This window comes from Oncorhynchus masou, chromosome 6, assembly GCF_036934945.1.
Source record: "Oncorhynchus masou masou isolate Uvic2021 chromosome 6, UVic_Omas_1.1, whole genome shotgun sequence".
Taxonomy (NCBI): Eukaryota; Metazoa; Chordata; class Actinopteri; order Salmoniformes; family Salmonidae; genus Oncorhynchus; species Oncorhynchus masou.
In genome coordinates, this window is record NC_088217.1 from 49,608,827 (window position 1) to 49,625,828 (window position 17,002).

The window sequence follows — 17,002 nt, forward strand, 5'->3', positions numbered from 1 at the left end:
TATGCCTTTAAACAGAATCCAGGGGGTCAGCTGATGAATAAAACGAAGAGTGCTTGACTTATTTTGCAATATCAATGGTGTAATTGCTTTTTCATTAATCCGTGTATGATGTGTCAGAGAAATTCTAAGATTAAGTTCGGTTTTCTGTCCCATTATGCCGTCATTCGTCCTGTCCCAAGGTCAACCTCAAGTCAAATTTTTATTTGTCATATGCACTGAAAACTCTTTACTGTGAAATGCTTACTTATGATCCCTTTTTCCCAACAATGCAAAGTTAATAAGTAAGGGAAAAAAAGAAAAGGATATATACAGGGACTACCAGTACCGAGTCAATGTGCTGGGGTACGAGGTAGTTGAGGTGATTGAGGTAATATGTACATTTAGGTAAGGATAAAAGTGACTAGGCAATCAGGACATATAATGAACAGTGGCAGCAGTGTATGAACAGTGGCAGCAGTGTATGTGTGTGTTCTTTAACGTAACGTAACATAATCAACACTGCTAGCTAGCCAGCTAGCCCCCGAATAGCAGCACTGTAGAAACTATTACACTCGACGGAACGACTTGATTAGTGTAGTGTCAACAACGCAGCCACTGCCAGCTAGCCTACAAAGTCAACAACGCAGCCACTGCCAGCTAGCCTACTCCAGCAGTACTGTATCATTTCAATCATTTTAGTCAATAAGATTCTTGCTACGTAAGCTTAACATTCTGAACATTCGAGACGTGTAGTCCACTTGTCATTCCAATCTCCTTTGCATTAGCGTAGCCTCTTCTGTAGCCTGTCAACTATGTGTCTATCTATCCCTGATCTCTCCTCTCTGCACAGACCATACAAACGCTCCACACCGCGTGGCCGTGGCCACCCTAATCTGGTGGTCCCAGCGCGCACGACCCACGTGGAGTTCCAGGTCTCCGGTAGCCTCTGGAACTGCCGATCTGCGGCCAACAAGGCAGAGTTCATCTCAGCCTATGCCTCCCTCCAGTCCCTCGACTTCTTGGCACTGACGGAAACATGGATCACCACAGATAACACTGCTACTCCTACTGCTCTCTCTTCGTCCGCCCACGTGTTCTCGCACACCCCGAGAGCTTCTGGTCAGCGGGGTGGTGGCACCGGGATCCTCATCTCTCCCAAGTGGTCATTCTCTCTTTCTCCCCTTACCCATCTGTCTATCGCCTCCTTTGAATTCCATGCTGTCACAGTTACCAGCCCTTTCAAGCTTAACATCCTTATCATTTATCGCCCTCCAGGTTCCCTCGGAGAGTTCATCAATGAGCTTGATGCCTTGATAAGCTCCTTTCCTGAGGACGGCTCACCTCTCACAGTCCTGGGCGACTTTAACCTCCCCACGTCTACCTTTGACTCATTCCTCTCTGCCTCCTTCTTTCCACTCCTCTCCTCTTTTGACCTCACCCTCTCACCTTCCCCCTACTCACAAGGCAGGCAATACGCTCGACCTCATCTTTACTAGATGCTGTTCTTCCACTAACCTCATTGCAACTCCCCTTCAAGTCTCCGACCACTACCTTGTATCCTTTTCCCTCTCGCTCTCATCCAACACTTCCCACACTGCCCCTACTCGGATGGTATCGCGCCGTCCCAACCTTCGCTCTCTCCCCCGCTACTCTCTCCTCTTCCATCCTATCATCTCTTCCCTCTGCTCAAACCTTCTCCAACCTATCTCCTGATTCTGCCTCCTCAACCCTCCTCTCTTCCCTTTCTGCATCCTTTGACTCTCTATGTCCCCTATCCTCCAGGCTGGCTCGGTCCTCCCCTCCCGCTCCGTGGCTCGACGACTCATTGTGAGCTCACAGAACAGGGCTCCGGGCAGCCGAGCGGAAATGGAGGAAAACTCGCCTGCCTGCGGACCTGGCATCCTTTCACTCCCTCCTCTCTACATTTTCCTCCTCTGTCTCTGCTGCTAAAGCCACTTTCTACCACTCTAAATTCCAAGCATCTGCCTCTAACCCTAGGAAGCTCTTTGCCACCTTCTCTTCCCTCCTGAATCCTCCCCCCCTCAACCCCCTCCTCCCTCTCTGCAGATGACTTCGTCAACCATTTTGAAAAGAAGGTCGACGACATCCGATCCTCGTTTGCTAAGTCAAACGACACCGCTGGTTCTGCTCACACTGCCCTACCCTGTGCTCTGACCTCTTTCTCCCCTCTCTCTCCAGATGAAATCTCGCTTCTTGTGACGGCCGGCTGCCCAACAACCTGCCCGCTTGACCCTATCCCCTCCTCTCTTCTCCAGACCATTTCCGGAGACCTTCTCCCTTACCTCACCTCGCTCATCAACTCATCCCTGACCGCTGGCTACGTCCCTTCCGTCTTCAAGAGAGCGAGAGTTGCACCCCTTCTGAAAAAACCTACACTTGATCCCTCCGATGTCAACAACTACAGACCAGTATCCCTTCTTTCTTTTTTCTCCAAAACTCTTGAACGTGCCGTCCTTGGCCAGCTCTCCCGCTATCTCTCTCAGAATGACCTTCTTGATCCAAATCAGTCAGGTTTCAAGACTAGTCATTCAACTGAGACTGCTCTTCTCTGTATCACGGAGGCGCTCCGCACTGCTAAAGCTAACTCTCTCTCCTCTGCTCTCATCCTTCTAGACCTATCGGCTGCCTTCGATACTGTGAACCATCAGATCCTCCTCTCCACCCTCTCCGAGTTGGGCATCTCCGGCGCGGCCCACGCTTGGATTGCGTCCTACCTGACAGGTCGCTCCTACCAGGTGGCGTGGCGAGAATCTGTCTCCTCGCCACGCGCTCTCACCACTGGTGTCCCCCAGGGCTCTGTTCTAGGCCCTCTCCTATTCTCGCTATACACCAAGTCACTTGGCTCTGTCATAACCTCACATGGTCTCTCCTATCATTGCTATGCAGACGACACACAATTAATCTTCTCCTTTCCCCCTTCTGATGACCAGGTGGCGAATCGCATCTCTGCATGTCTGGCAGACATATCAGTGTGGATGACGGATCACCACCTCAAGCTGAACCTCGGCAAGACGGAGCTGCTCTTCCTCCCGGGGAAGGACTGCCCGTTCCATGATCTCGCCATCACGGTTGACAACTCCATTGTGTCCTCCTCCCAGAGCGCTAAGAACCTTGGCGTGATCCTGGACAACACCCTGTCGTTCTCAACTAACATCAAGGCGGTGGCCCGTTCCTGTAGGTTCATGCTCTACAACGTCCGCAGAGTACGACCCTGCCTCACACAGGAAGCGGCGCAGGTCCTAATCCAGGCACTTGTCATCTCCCGTCTGGATTACTGCAACTCGCTGTTGGCTGGGCTCCCTGCCTGTGCCATTAAACCCCTACAACTCATCCAGAACGCTGCAGCCCGTCTGGTGTTCAACCTTCCCAAGTTCTCTCACATCACCCCGCTCCTCCGCTCTCTCCACTGGCTTCCAGTTGAAGCTCGCATCCGCTACAAGACCATGGTGCTTGCCTACGGAGCTGTGAGGGGAACGGCACCGCAGTACCTCCAGGCTCTGATCAGGCCCTACACCCAAACAAGGGCACTGCGTTCATCCACCTCTGGCCTGCTCGCCTCCCTACCACTGAGGAAGTACAGTTCCCGCTCAGCCCAGTCAAAACTGTTCGCTGCTCTGGCCCCCAATGGTGGAACAAACTCCCTCACGACGCCAGGACAGCGGAGTCAATCACCACCTTCCGGAGACACCTGAAACCCCACCTCTTCAAGGAATACCTAGGATAGGATAAAGTAATCCTTCTCACCCCCCTTAAATGATTTAGATGCACTATTGTAAAGTGGCTGTTCCACTGGATGTCATAAGGTGAATTCACCAATTTGTAAGTCGCTCTGGATAAGAGCGTCTGCCAAATGACTTAAATGTAATGTAATGTAATGTAATGTTGTGTGTGTGTGTGTGTGTGTGTGTGTGTGTGTGTGTGTGTGTGTGTGTGTGTGTGTGTGTGTGTGTGTGTGTGTGTGTGTGTGTGTGTGTGTGTGTGTGTGCGTGTGTGTGTGCATAGAGTTAGTGAAAATAAAAAAGGGGGTCAATCCATGTAGTCAGGGTAGCCATTTGATTAACTGTTCAGCAATCTAATGGCTTGGGGTTAAGAGCTGTTCAGGATCCTTTTGGTTCCAGACTTGGTGCTGTAGCAGAGGTAACAGTCTATGACTTGGGTAGCTGGAGTCTTTGACAACACCATAGATCCCACAAAGCTCATCACTCAGCTAATGATCCTGGGGTTAAACACTTCCCTCTGCAACTGGATCCTGGACCTCCTGACAGGCCGTCCCCAGGTGTTGAGGGTAGGCAACAACACATCCGCCACGCTGACCCTCAACATAGGGGCGGCTTGTCAGGAGGTCCAGGATCCAGTTGCAGAGGGAGGTGTTTAATCCCAGGATGATTAGCTGAGTGATGAGCTTTGTGGGCACTATGGTGTTGAACGCTGAGCTATAGTCAATAAACAGCATTCTCACATAGGTGTTCCTTTTGACCAGGTGGGAAAGGACAGTGTGGAGTGCAATAGAGATTGCGTCATCTGTGGATCTGTTGGGGTGGTATGCAAATTGGAGTGGGGCAAGGCTGTCGTGTTGATGTGAGCCAAAGGCATTTCATGGTTACCTTCTTGGGCACAATACACTTGCCAGCTGGTCAACGCATGCTCTGAGTACGCGTCCTGGTAATCCATCTGAATGTCAACCTGTTTAAAGGTCTTACTCATATTAGCTTCGGAGAGCGTGATCACACAGTCGTCCGGTATAGCTGGTGCGCTCATGCATGGTTCAGTGTTGCTTGCCTCGAAGCGAGCATAAAAGGAATTCAGCTTGTCTGGTAGACTCACGTCACTAGGCAGCTCACGGCTGGGTTTCCCTTTGTAATCCATTATAGTATGTAAACCCTACCACAACTGACAAGCATCAGAGCAAGTGTAGTAGGAATTGATCTTAGTCCTGTATTCACTCTTTGCCTGTTTAAAACCTGTCTAGGACACACGTTCCGCTAACGGAACCCCCCCAACATTCCGCTGAAAAGGTGGCACGGGAAATTCAAATTTTTTTTGTTGAAATATTTAACTTTCACACATTAACAAGTCCAATACAGCAAATGTTAGATAAGCATCTTGTTAATCTACCCATCATGTCCGATTTTTATAATGTTTTACAGCGAAAACACAGCATATATTTATGTTAGATCACCACCAAATCCAAAAAAACACACAGCCATTTTTCCCAGCCAAAGATAGAGTCACAAACGCAGAATTAGAGATAAAATTAATCGCTAACCTTTGATAATCTTAATCAGATGACACTCATTTCACATCATGTTACACAATACATTTATGTTTTGCTCGATAATATGCATATTTATATCCACAAATATCGGTTTACATTGACACCATGTTCAGAAATGCCTCCAAAATATCCGGAGTAATTACAGAGAGCTACGTCAGATAACAGAAATACTGATCATAAACTTTGACGAAAGATACATGTTTTACATATCATTAAAGATACACTGGTTGTTAATGCAACCTCTGTGTCAGATTTTTTACAAACGTTACGAAAAAAGCATACCATGCAATAATCTGAGACGGCGCTCAGAAGTAAATATATTCCTCCACCATGTTGGAGTCAACAGAAATACGAAATTACATCATAAACATTCCCTTACCTTCGGTGATCTTTCATCAGAATGCAGTGCAAGGAGTCCAAGTTCCACAATAAATCCTTGTTTTGTTCCATAATGTCCATTACTTGTGTCCAATTAGCTGCATTCGCTAGCACGTTTAGCTCACATGCCCAAAAGCTGGCGCTGGTCCAGGCGAACTCGGACAAAAACTTCAAAAAGATATACTCCAGGTCGAATAAACTGGTCAAACTAAGTAGAGAATAAATCTTCAGGATGTTATTTTCATATATATCCAATAACGTTCCAACCGGAGCATTCGTTTTTGTCTAAATAGTCATGGAACGCAGGCGATATCAACAAAAAATTGCACTACCAGGAAATGGCATTCTGCCAGGCCAGTGACTCATTCCCCTTCCATTCGGTCAAACATCACACTAGAGGCTTCATTCCAAGTTCTACTGACTGCTGACATCTAGTGGAAGGCGTAGGAAGTGCGAACAGATCCATATCTTATTAGGGTGTGAATAGGCAATGACTTCAAATTCGACCAGCCTCAGAATTTCCACTTCCTGTTTGGAAGATTGCCTGCCCTATGAGTTCTGTTATACTCACATACACAATTCAAACAGTTTTAGAAACTTCAGAGTGTTTTCTATCCAATAGTAATAATATGCATATATTAGCATCTAGGACAGAGTAGGATGCAGTTCACTATGGGCACGCAATTCATCCAAAGTGAAAATGCTGCCCCCTATCCCTAACAGGTTCGTCGGAGGGCGTAGCGGGATTTTTTATGAACCTCCGAATTACTGTCCCACTCATTAAAAGAAGCAGCTCTAGCGTTAGCTCAGTACAGATGTTGCCTGTAATCAATGGCTTCTGGTTGGGATATCTACGTACGGTCACCGTAGGGAAAGCGTTGTCAATGCATTTATTAATGAAGCCGGTGACTGATGTTGTGAACTCCTCAATGTCATCGGATGACAACCCGGAACATATTGCAGTCTGTGCTAGCGAAACAGCCCTGTAGCTTAGCATCCACTTCATCTGACCACTTCCATAGTGAGCACGTCACTAGTACCTCCTGTTTGAGTTTTTGCTTGTAAGCAGGTGTTATTATATCTATGTGAATAACTCACTTCGGAGAGTTTTGAAAAATGCAAACACAATCCTTCACTCAGGTATTACATGTTACAGGTTACGATATCCTAATCAGACACCTGTTTATATATCCAAGATAGGTGCCCCACTAGCACCATCTCTGGGTTGCCCGCTGCGCTGAGGCTAGTAAACACTGTCACCACCGATAAATCTACGTTAATCAAGAATTTCAATAAGCACTTTCCTACGGCCGGCGGTGCTTTCCGCCTGGCTACCCCTACCCTGGCCAACAGCTCTGCACCCCCGCAGCAACCTGCCCAAGCCCCCCGCACTTCACCTAAATCCAGATAGCGGATGTTCTGAAAGAGCTGCAATATCTGGACCCCTACAAATCAGCTGGGCTAGACAATCTGGACCCTCTCTTTCTAAAACTTATTTTAGAACACACCTAAAATTGTTGTAACACCAAAATTGTTGTAACCCCTATTACTAGCCTGTTCAACCTCTCTTTCGTATCGTCTGAGATCCCTAAAGATTGGAAAGCTGCCGTGGTCATCCCCCTCTTCAAAGCGGGAGACACTCTAGACCCAAACTGTTACAGACCTGTATCCATCCTGCCCTGCCTTTCTAAAGTTTTGTAGCCATGTGTGCAAATTTTGTTCATATCCTTTGCTAGTTAGTGAGTTATTAGCCCAGTTATAGATCATTTGTAGTCAGCAATAGGGGAATGATTGCTTACAAGCGCACCAAACGTCTGCATTACTAGCCTTCTTTGAAAAGCAAGTCAAGTAAAGTGCTTTTGCTTGTCTTAAAGGGGCGGTATTGTATTTTGAGAAGACTTGAATAAGCTAAGTAGCCAGTAGAGAGAGGTTAGCATAATGTGTCTGATTCTCTGTAATAATGGTATGGGAATAATAATGCATTATATTTAGTAAAGTGGTTTCATGCATCAAACAACACAACAACCATTTCAGTCACCTTCTTGTCGGAAGGACAAATTGATAAACAGGTTAATGTCAAGTCCTGCGTGTTGTTTTTTAAAGGTCTTATGGAATGTAGGCCCACATTGGACACCACATTGGCTGATACTGAATGATAGAACAGCTATTTCCATGTTAAAATGTTATGGATGCATTTTCTCCATTGCTTCTGATGGTAGGCCACTCTGGTAGACCTACATTATGATCAAATAGCCACAGTAGCCTAATTGACCACTGTCAACTTAAATCGACTGCAGCCTCAGTGTTCACAATTAACACTCGCTGGAAGTTGCACAGACTTTTCACAACATTCAAGTTTGCCCTCAGCAAACCTGAAATTTGCTCAGTGCCTGAACATTGTTCATATATTTACTACACCTGTTGTGACATATATTGCATTATTTTATGTCTGGTTATGACACCTACATAAGAGTGTCAAAACCCACATTCATTCAAATGCATTTGTTCTCCATGTTAAGACGTTTCCTTTCGTTTGAAAGTTTATTTCTTAAGTTGTTGTTGTAATTCATTATTTACAGTCATGTTTTTTTTGTCATATTTAAAAAAAAAATGTTATGACACTGTCATGAAGCATTATGACCATCATAATCATAGAAGCCAGATTGGCCTATCATGTCCATGCCATTATGTCAGTCATCTGTCAAAAAAAGAGTGACTTGTCCTGCTCCTGAAATCTGCTCCTGCATTCATCCCAGTGATCAGCAACAGAGCATTGAGGTAGGTGCATGTCTTACCTACATTATGTATGCAATACAATGATACTTTTATATGGTCAATTTCAGAAAATGTTATAGAACATTAACATACTGTAGACAAGTATGCTATGGTGTAATATAATGTTTTGTCTTGTGTGGTAGGTTTTTGGGTTTTGTCACTCTTATATAGGTGTCACATCCAGCCATAAAATAATGCAATATATGTCACAACAGGTCTAAATGTATGTGTCCTGACAGTGTTATGACCATATTATGACATGGTTATGATAAGTTATGTCAGCTGTTATGACATTATGACATGGCTATGAACGTGTCATAAATGGGTGACCATGTCATGACATGGTTATGACTGTGTCATAATGTGTTATGGCAATGGGTGTCAAGTAAAGTGTTGTGCATCTCGCTCTATAACAGGTGCACAACATAAAAGATACACAAAATCACCAGGGTGAAATCTCAGAGGTAAATTCTGTGCTGGAAGGATCTACAATACAAGTAGCTAAAGAGGGCTTGCAGGTCCTTGTTATTCCAGAAAAGGAAAGCTGTTAGCATGGAAAGGTGATCACCTTCCTTTTCTGAGATACCAAGGAGCTAGAATGAATATGCACAAATTAGCACTCCATTCCTGGAAAACTTTTGGTAGCGCCGGCACACCTAAATACTAGCTAAAGAGTGCAACCTTGCCATGGTTCTGTTTTTCTCATTGTGTTCTTACCATTCTCTGACACTCAGGGCTCTATAGGATGATGGATCAAAGCTCGTACCTGGATGTTTATGTAGGAAGGCAAAACAATATTCCTCCCATCCTGGAAAGGCTGATCATTTATAGTAGATCCCCTCAGTTAGAAGCATTTTTATTGTGTCATGAACATGTGAACATGTGTTCCTGCAACCTGAGAAGGATGCTGTTTTGCCTTGTACTGTATACCGCGACACCGTAAAGGCATACAGCCTATAGACATACAGCCTTTAGTTTCTTTGATTGTTTAATGTGTCTGTGTGTGTGCATCCTGTGCTGCTGCTGAAGAGCAGAGTATCTGCAAACCTCTCTTGGACCATGCGTCTCTGCATACCTTCGCTTGGACCCTGTCTCTTACCCAGTGTGATCTCTCCTGCTGTCCTGTCTATCAGAGTGTGGCAGCTAGGACAACCCCCTCCCTGTGCTAGACCTAATCCTCCTTATCTTAATGGCATCGCCCTGCTAAAAGCAGCTTGGCGGGAACAATCGACCTTCTGTGTCTCTTTATCAGCACAGCCACCTCCCCCTTCAATACCTCACTGCCACCTGCTGTGACAGGTATCCCCTCTCAGCCTGATCCTATCAGCCAACCTGACCCTTCACTGTCCATCGCTATCTTCTGCTGGGACTATGTTGTTCTGTGTGCTTACTGCTTATCAAACATAATTTCAAATGAGGAATATAAGAGATGTCAGCCAGTAGAGGTAGCCCCTGGACACATTTTTTGAATAGACCCATCCAGACACATTAGGTGACTTGATGTAAACTGAGTGTACAATACATTAAGAACACCTGCTCTTTCCATGATATTGACTGGCCAGGAAATCCAGGTGAAAGCTCTTTTGTATACTCAGTGTATATTTACTTTGGCTTTGGTTTATTTTTCTTTGCATGTACTCTACTTCAACTGGTCTCCGTAGTCCCACTATGATGCCTACAGCTCCGCAGCAGGGGAGCACACCGAGGATTTCAGATCAGAGGACATTTTAAAAAGTGTGGTAAAGCCAAGGTTCGCATCTGGTAAAGAAGGACCCACAGTATTTCTAAACCATGTAAAACTATGATGAGATCAATACATTCAGTGACTCCAGTTGGGATTTGAATGGAGTTGTAACATGGTTGGAGCACTTAGCTCAGCCTCAGCATGAACACAGTGTCCTGTTTTTTTGTTGCTAGAACACTTCTTGTGAAGTATATTTCCATTTGTTATTGACTTTTACAGTTCCTTCATATCTGAAAGAGTCATTTAAAGTCACATATCGCCCCCTACAGGGTATGAAATGGATAACATTCCAGATGTAAAAATTATATTCTTTGTTTCACTTTTTACCCTTTTAGTTCACCAAAAAAGCTCCCAGAGCTCTGGTCTATTTGAGTATTGACTGAATTGCTTCACATTTATCCTATGATTACCACTGTCAAATGAACCAGGGCTTTTACAGTAATGAAGGTTGACATTTATTCTAAATTCTAAGAATGATATGTTTGTAAATATTGTGTAATTCCCTATTTTGTTGTTGTTGTTGTGATGTCCGTGACCAGTGGTTAATGGACGATGATGCCTTCCGGGCAGCAGGCAGTAATTGCCTGGAGCACAACAGTGATTACAGGGACACATTGGAGTATATGACTTCATAACTGGCACCATTTAATGATAATGTGGTGCAACTCACAGTACTGTGGTCAGCTAATCACACTGGACTGGCTGTGACACATCTCAATGCAAACGAGCCGTGACTAGAATACAGAGTAGCATCTCGCCCACACAGCTCAGCACCATTCAAAACGAGAGCATACATATCATTATGACTGTGACCCTCTGCCACCGGCAGTGCCATGATTAGTGTCACCACGGATGGACAGGTTTAATTGAAGATAAACTAATCTCCTCCTGTCAGTAAGCAGTGGATGAATACTCACAAATTTCTCAGCTTTTACAAGCACAGATTGTCCTTTTAGGATGGCACAATGAAAAACATTACAATGACCTTGTCTAAAGTTTTCAGAAACTATGAATGAACATTTTAATTATATTAAACAGTCATTGTACATTTAAGTGATAATACCCCCGAAGCCGGTGTTTGTAGGATATATTGGCATTGGTGTTGTTAGGCAAACGTGCAAATATATAAGCGCGGATATCGACTGCCGTTCGAGCATGGTTTTGCGGCACCGTCGATAAAGCGCTGGACTTCGTGCTAGAATGTCGAGGGTTCAAGACCTGCTCCTTGTCTGTTTCATTCCAATATTCTCCAAACACCTGCTTCGAGGGCATTATCACTTTTATAAAACGGGTTACAATGAAAATAAATATTGACATATTTTCGTTAACGTTATTTGGATGAATTTATTCATCCTTCCACAAGATATAGTCCCGACACAAATCTAGGATTTGCTATCCAAGCCGGCTGGTTGTTCGTTCAATAGGTTCGGTTGCCAGACGCGAACCAGTCATTCAGTCTTTTTGTTCTGTATTTATTGCCATACTGGCTGGCTGGCAACGTATTATTTTTTTTAACCTCTTTTGTATCTCTTGCTTGCTAGCTAGCCAACTACGGCTAACTTGCACTCACGTCAAACAATGCATCCAGAAAAATAACAGTAGCTGCATTTGCATTTGTTTAAGCTGTTTTCTAGTGACATTTATTTGGACACATCCATAACAATGAGATAATGAGACGCTATTTTGCCTGGCATAGAAAATATGTTGTTCAGAGGAGCTATCCAACGCCACAGCTAACACAATCACTTCAAACTGAATATGAAAATACTGCAAACTAGCAGCACTTGGTTTCGTTTCACCTTTTTCAATTTGTATGTATCCATAAAAATGATGCCAGCTGATTCATGATTTCGACTGGCTGAGAAACGCTGTGTCTCGTCCCGACTCCTGACAAGTTCATTACTATGGTACAGCAGGAGATCGAATTTGAATATTGAAACAACGTTGCAAATGTCGGAGAAACAGACAGCAACGTTTATACAAATCTCCGCTGTTGAAACTAAATGTTAGTATAAAAGAAATGTGAGATAGAGAGGAAGATCGTTTATATATTGTCTGGCTGGGCTGATGAGACAGTGGACTAAGCAGGCAGATGGAACAGAGTAAATAGGCAGTTTAACGTCATAGATTTACCCGGTGGTAATTTGTGGAAAAGACACCTGCTGGAGTACCGTTTTTAACCGATCAGCATTCAGGATTAGACCCACTGATTGTATATAACATGTTACAGACAATCTGTAGGGGGATAATATAATTGACTGGAGCATCATGTGTTATGTCACTCCTTGTCATTTTAATTACATATGGAATCCTAACTTCCTGACAGATCACATAGTTTAAAAAACTACATGTGCATGATATTATTTGATTACGTTCTCATACCTAATGCTGCGTTAATTTTCAAGTGGGGAGGTGGTAATTACCAGTGAAATGAAGTCGTAAATCTAAATTGGATGCATTCGTGTGTTTGAACTCACCGAGAAACGCAGATTGGCTAATGGTCAACACACTGCATCAACCATAAACTAAGTAACTATTACAGCGATCACGCTTGTAAACAAATTATAGCGTTCAAAAAACATATTAATAGATAGCTTTATATAAAAAAATTGTTGTTGCATGACTGTTGAAAAGGCTGTTATAGAGGTAATTTCCTTAGTAGGTGATGTCAGAGACTAGCATGTTGGAAAAATCGGAGCTCAGGGATGATATACGAGTTCAACTAAATTCAATTGACTTTATTGACATGGCAAGTTCATTATTACTTACATTGTCAAAGTCTACATATAGAAAAATAAAATATATATATGAGTTTATATACGAGTTTCCCCACTTGCTACCAGTTGGGGGGCGTTCCCAGTCGTGAGTGGTTAATACAACCTTCCCACCTGGTCATGAATGCAGAATTAGACCTAATCTTCAATCCACAGAACCAGTTTGCATCCCAATTAGTCTCCTTTCTCCTGAAGTGTACACTCCTTCACTACTTTCCACAAGTAGCATGGAGGGAGTTTCCACAATATTTATTGTACCAGTATTTCCTATCAAATCAGTGATGGGAAGTGCTCAAATTGACACTTTGGGAGTAGGTAGAGATAATTGGGACGTAAAACAGTTGTTTTCTTCAGTAGTGTGTGTTTGTTTCTTTAAAACGGTTGCGTGTTGCATTATGGGTGAGGTGACTAACATCACATTAGCCAATCAAATGGCTTGTATGCTGATACGTTGTTATGGAGTTAAAGTCAAACTGAAAACATAGAAGGCTGATCAAACTTGGATTATGTTTGTTTATAAATTATTGAACATATATGATATATTTTAAAACGTGTATGAAATAGCCAGCGAATATTCAAAAAATATGTGTCTTCTGAATTGGCCAAGACTGGCTCTTTGCTCTTAACGTAACGTTGCTTTTGGTCTAGCTCGCTAAATTAGCTTAGTAGCTAGATATCTAACGTTAGCCAGCCCCCCTGTTCAGTAGCGAATGGCCTCGCCCGAACGGTTGCGTGCATTGCGAGAGCGCAACAAAGACTTGTTGATGCAATTGAGGCACCAAACCGAAAGTTTGTTGACTATCACCGGCACCAAAGGAAGCTTGGAGAATGATTCAAACCGGACAGTACAAAACAACACAACGAAAAAGCCAGGTCAGAATCAAGAAAAAAGTCCCCATACAGAGAACATAGTGACCCTGATAGATGGTGACTTAGGCACTGCTCGGTCTGCTCTCAGCAAACCTACTGTACAGTTCAAGGAGAGAGACGACACGGAAACACAGGCAACAGCACCACTGAGAACTGAAGGTAGGTAACCTTAACAAGCTAGATATGCCAATGAAATGCAAAGGAACTGCTGACAGACTAATATTGGCATATCAGTCACACAATAAGATTTCCATAGAAATAATGCTGAACCCATTTTTCCTCAGGTGAGGCAGTGGAATCTGTGAATGTCACCCGCTGTCAGACCTCTACACCATACCTTATCACGGGAACCAAGCTTAAACCAGGCCAAGCTACAGAACACTCTACTGTTTACACAGGATTTCTTCAAGACCAAGGCAAAGGCCGTCCTGCAACTCTTGTCAGATCACTGGATTTTAGGATTCCCTATACCAGGCCTATTTACTATAATCAGGAGAATGAACGGGTGAGCAAAGTAAAAAGGGAGAAGGGAAATGTTGCTATTACACAAGTGGTGTAAGGACAGTTCTGTTAAAAAAAAGTTGTTACTGTAGTAATTACCTATTACTACCATAGATAATATATAAAGAAAGGTTACTATACACGGGTATATCATCTCCAACTAGATGGCACTGTATTATCAAAGCGAGGCAGTTCAACCACAGATAGAACAATGAGCCAGATGTTTACCAGAATTATAGCATCCTGTTGGCATTTCCACTCACCACCAAATATGGTGATGAGAGGAAGCCCAGTGGCCGGCTGTGGGAGAAGATGGATGCCGACAAAATTTAAATTTTAAAGTTTTTAAAAATTGCTTCGTTTAGGAGTGCACGTGAAAATTTAGTTATTGCACATTTCACAGAGTAGGCATTCCCTAACAGAAGAATGCAATATATATGCTAGAACGCGCCAATAGGATCAAACTAGCTTGTGCTTGGCTCTACCCACCTCCTTGTTCAGCCCATTATGATTAATTTCCTCCCATTGGAAACGACAGGCTGTGGCCCGTCTTTGGTTAGTTATAAAAAATATTTGTTACAACTGCTTGATCTACCATTGCACTCACTGCTGTGTTTTTATTGAGCAACACATTTCACCTTTAATAGTCTAATTAAAAATGATGCCCTCTGCTTGTGTCCATAGAGGGAGATGGGTAAATTCACATTCCAATCCTCTGGACTGGAGCAAACATCAGCCTCCGACAGACAGCGTCTGCAGCCTTTACTGGGCTATGACTGGATAGCAGGTATGCCAAGAAATGTTCTATACAGAAATTAAGCTAGTTTATTGGGGTAGCAGCCAAAATGTTACTCTATATGTAATTGATACTGTTTTCTCCTCCCGTAGGGATTGTGGATGCAGAAAACTCCTTGACAGAGCACTCGGAGCAGTTCTTCAGTGATCTGCGCACTTTCCGACAAGTCAACAGAGATGAGTGTGTCCACAGCCAACAAGCAGGGTAAGTGCATTCACTTAATGTAATTTTTTTTTTCTTGAGTTGTGAATCGGATTTGGGTATAGAGTATTTTTAACCAAAAGTTCAGACTGTAAGAGGGCTATTACTGAAATAGATAATAATTCTTATTTAATGAATGACTGTTGATTTACCCTCCTCACAGATTATCTGAAGAGAACCTTTCACCCCCACCATTGTCAATAGAGAAGGAAGACCAACAGCACTCCATGGACACTCACCAGTGTATGAAAAACCATAGCAAGCTTTTGGATTAGACCTACATAATGTCACTATTGCTTACTGAAGAAGAGACCCTGAATACTATACTGTACTGTCTGATTCGGTTTCTCCTTGTTGTCTAGGTACGTTCTGTTACAGGATCAACGGCCGACTGTTCCCAACCCCGTTGGATTCTCAGGAGTCATGCCCTGTGTGTAAGAAGCCCAAATACAAAATCCCCCACACTGCGGCTGAGCCAGCCTTTATCAGGTGAGACCACTCATCCTCCTGGTGCCACTTTTCATCTCACTCATCCTCAAATTCTACTAAAGTCCATTACAAACCAGGATGGTGTTTTATTACCATCCCGTTATAACACTTGTCCTCGTCATAAAGAATATGCTTTTGTTTCTGTCCCAGGGTCAGCATCCCGCGCTCCACACTGTTGCCAGCATACAAGTACAAAGCCCATCGGAGGTGTAGCTTCGACCCCTCCGACAGCCTGGGTCTACCATCGGTGAGTGTGGCATGTTAATAAGAGAAGACTACATCTCTCCACACAATGTGGTTTTGACATTGAAACACACTCCTCAATTATTTGAATTATACTGTTCTGTTATCATCTGGCTTTGTCAACTTGCTCATTCTCATTGCTTATCAGGACCAATGTTTGCCCAAAAACTTTTAAGGTTTTAGTTGTAGTTGTATCACAAGCCTTTGATTTGATGTTCCCTACAGCACTGTCTGTCAGGCTGGTCTAACACAGTCCCCAGCACTGGGCCCCAGCTCAGCAGCCTGGATCTGAGGAGCTCTGTGGACACGAAGGCGGCAAGCTGTGGCGTCCCCTCTGCAAAGCCACAGTCTAAGAAGTTTCTGGTGAGCCATTGCAAGATGAAAGAAAACATATCACAGGTCTTGGTGGCCATTGCAAAGATGTCTGTGTCTTAACATGTGTTTGTTTGGCATACTGGTATGTGTGGATCTGGTTGATTGGTTTTCTGTTTTTTTTCTCAGGATTTCTCAGTGTCCAGAGTGTCTGGCAGTCAGCGTTCTGACCAGCTGCTTGACGTGTCTCGTTTGGCCCGCTACCGTTTTCAGCGCCTGCCTGCCAACAGCAAACCACACAGCCCGTCCTACCCTGTGTTCTGACAACCTAACAGCACTATAAAACCTGTGTAGTATTATGATTTCATCTTTTTACATGAATGAAATCTTTAATAATGATGACGAATTAACCCTCAGCAGTTTTAACGTAGGATTATCATTGTGCCTATTGAATCATTAATGTATCGTAATTTTCTATCATACAGTTATATAATGTGTTAAGTGCTTGATTTTCATTTTGATGAGGTACAGATTTTATTAAAGGTGCAATATGCAGAACTCGCTCCGCCATTTCCTGGTTGCTAAAATTCTAATAGTTTGTGTGATAAAACAAGCAATGTATAGTGTAGATAATCTTTTTACAG

The 17,002-nt window shown here is 43.6% G+C and overlaps 1 protein-coding gene across 1 annotated transcript; it reads left to right on the forward strand.

Annotated features, from left to right (window-relative positions):
- The first annotated feature begins 13,390 nt into the window (after window positions 1-13,390).
- On the forward strand, window positions 13,391-16,921 carry miip (migration and invasion inhibitory protein). Its single transcript, XM_064968959.1, has 9 exons — window positions 13,391-13,975; window positions 14,101-14,321; window positions 15,002-15,104; window positions 15,206-15,317; window positions 15,478-15,557; window positions 15,677-15,803; window positions 15,954-16,050; window positions 16,272-16,409; window positions 16,548-16,921. The coding sequence occupies exons 1-9, from the start codon at window positions 13,657-13,659 to the stop codon at window positions 16,680-16,682; spliced, it is 1,332 nt and encodes a 443-aa protein (XP_064825031.1). The 5' UTR covers window positions 13,391-13,656; the 3' UTR covers window positions 16,683-16,921.
- Window positions 16,922-17,002: the final 81 nt, after the last annotated feature.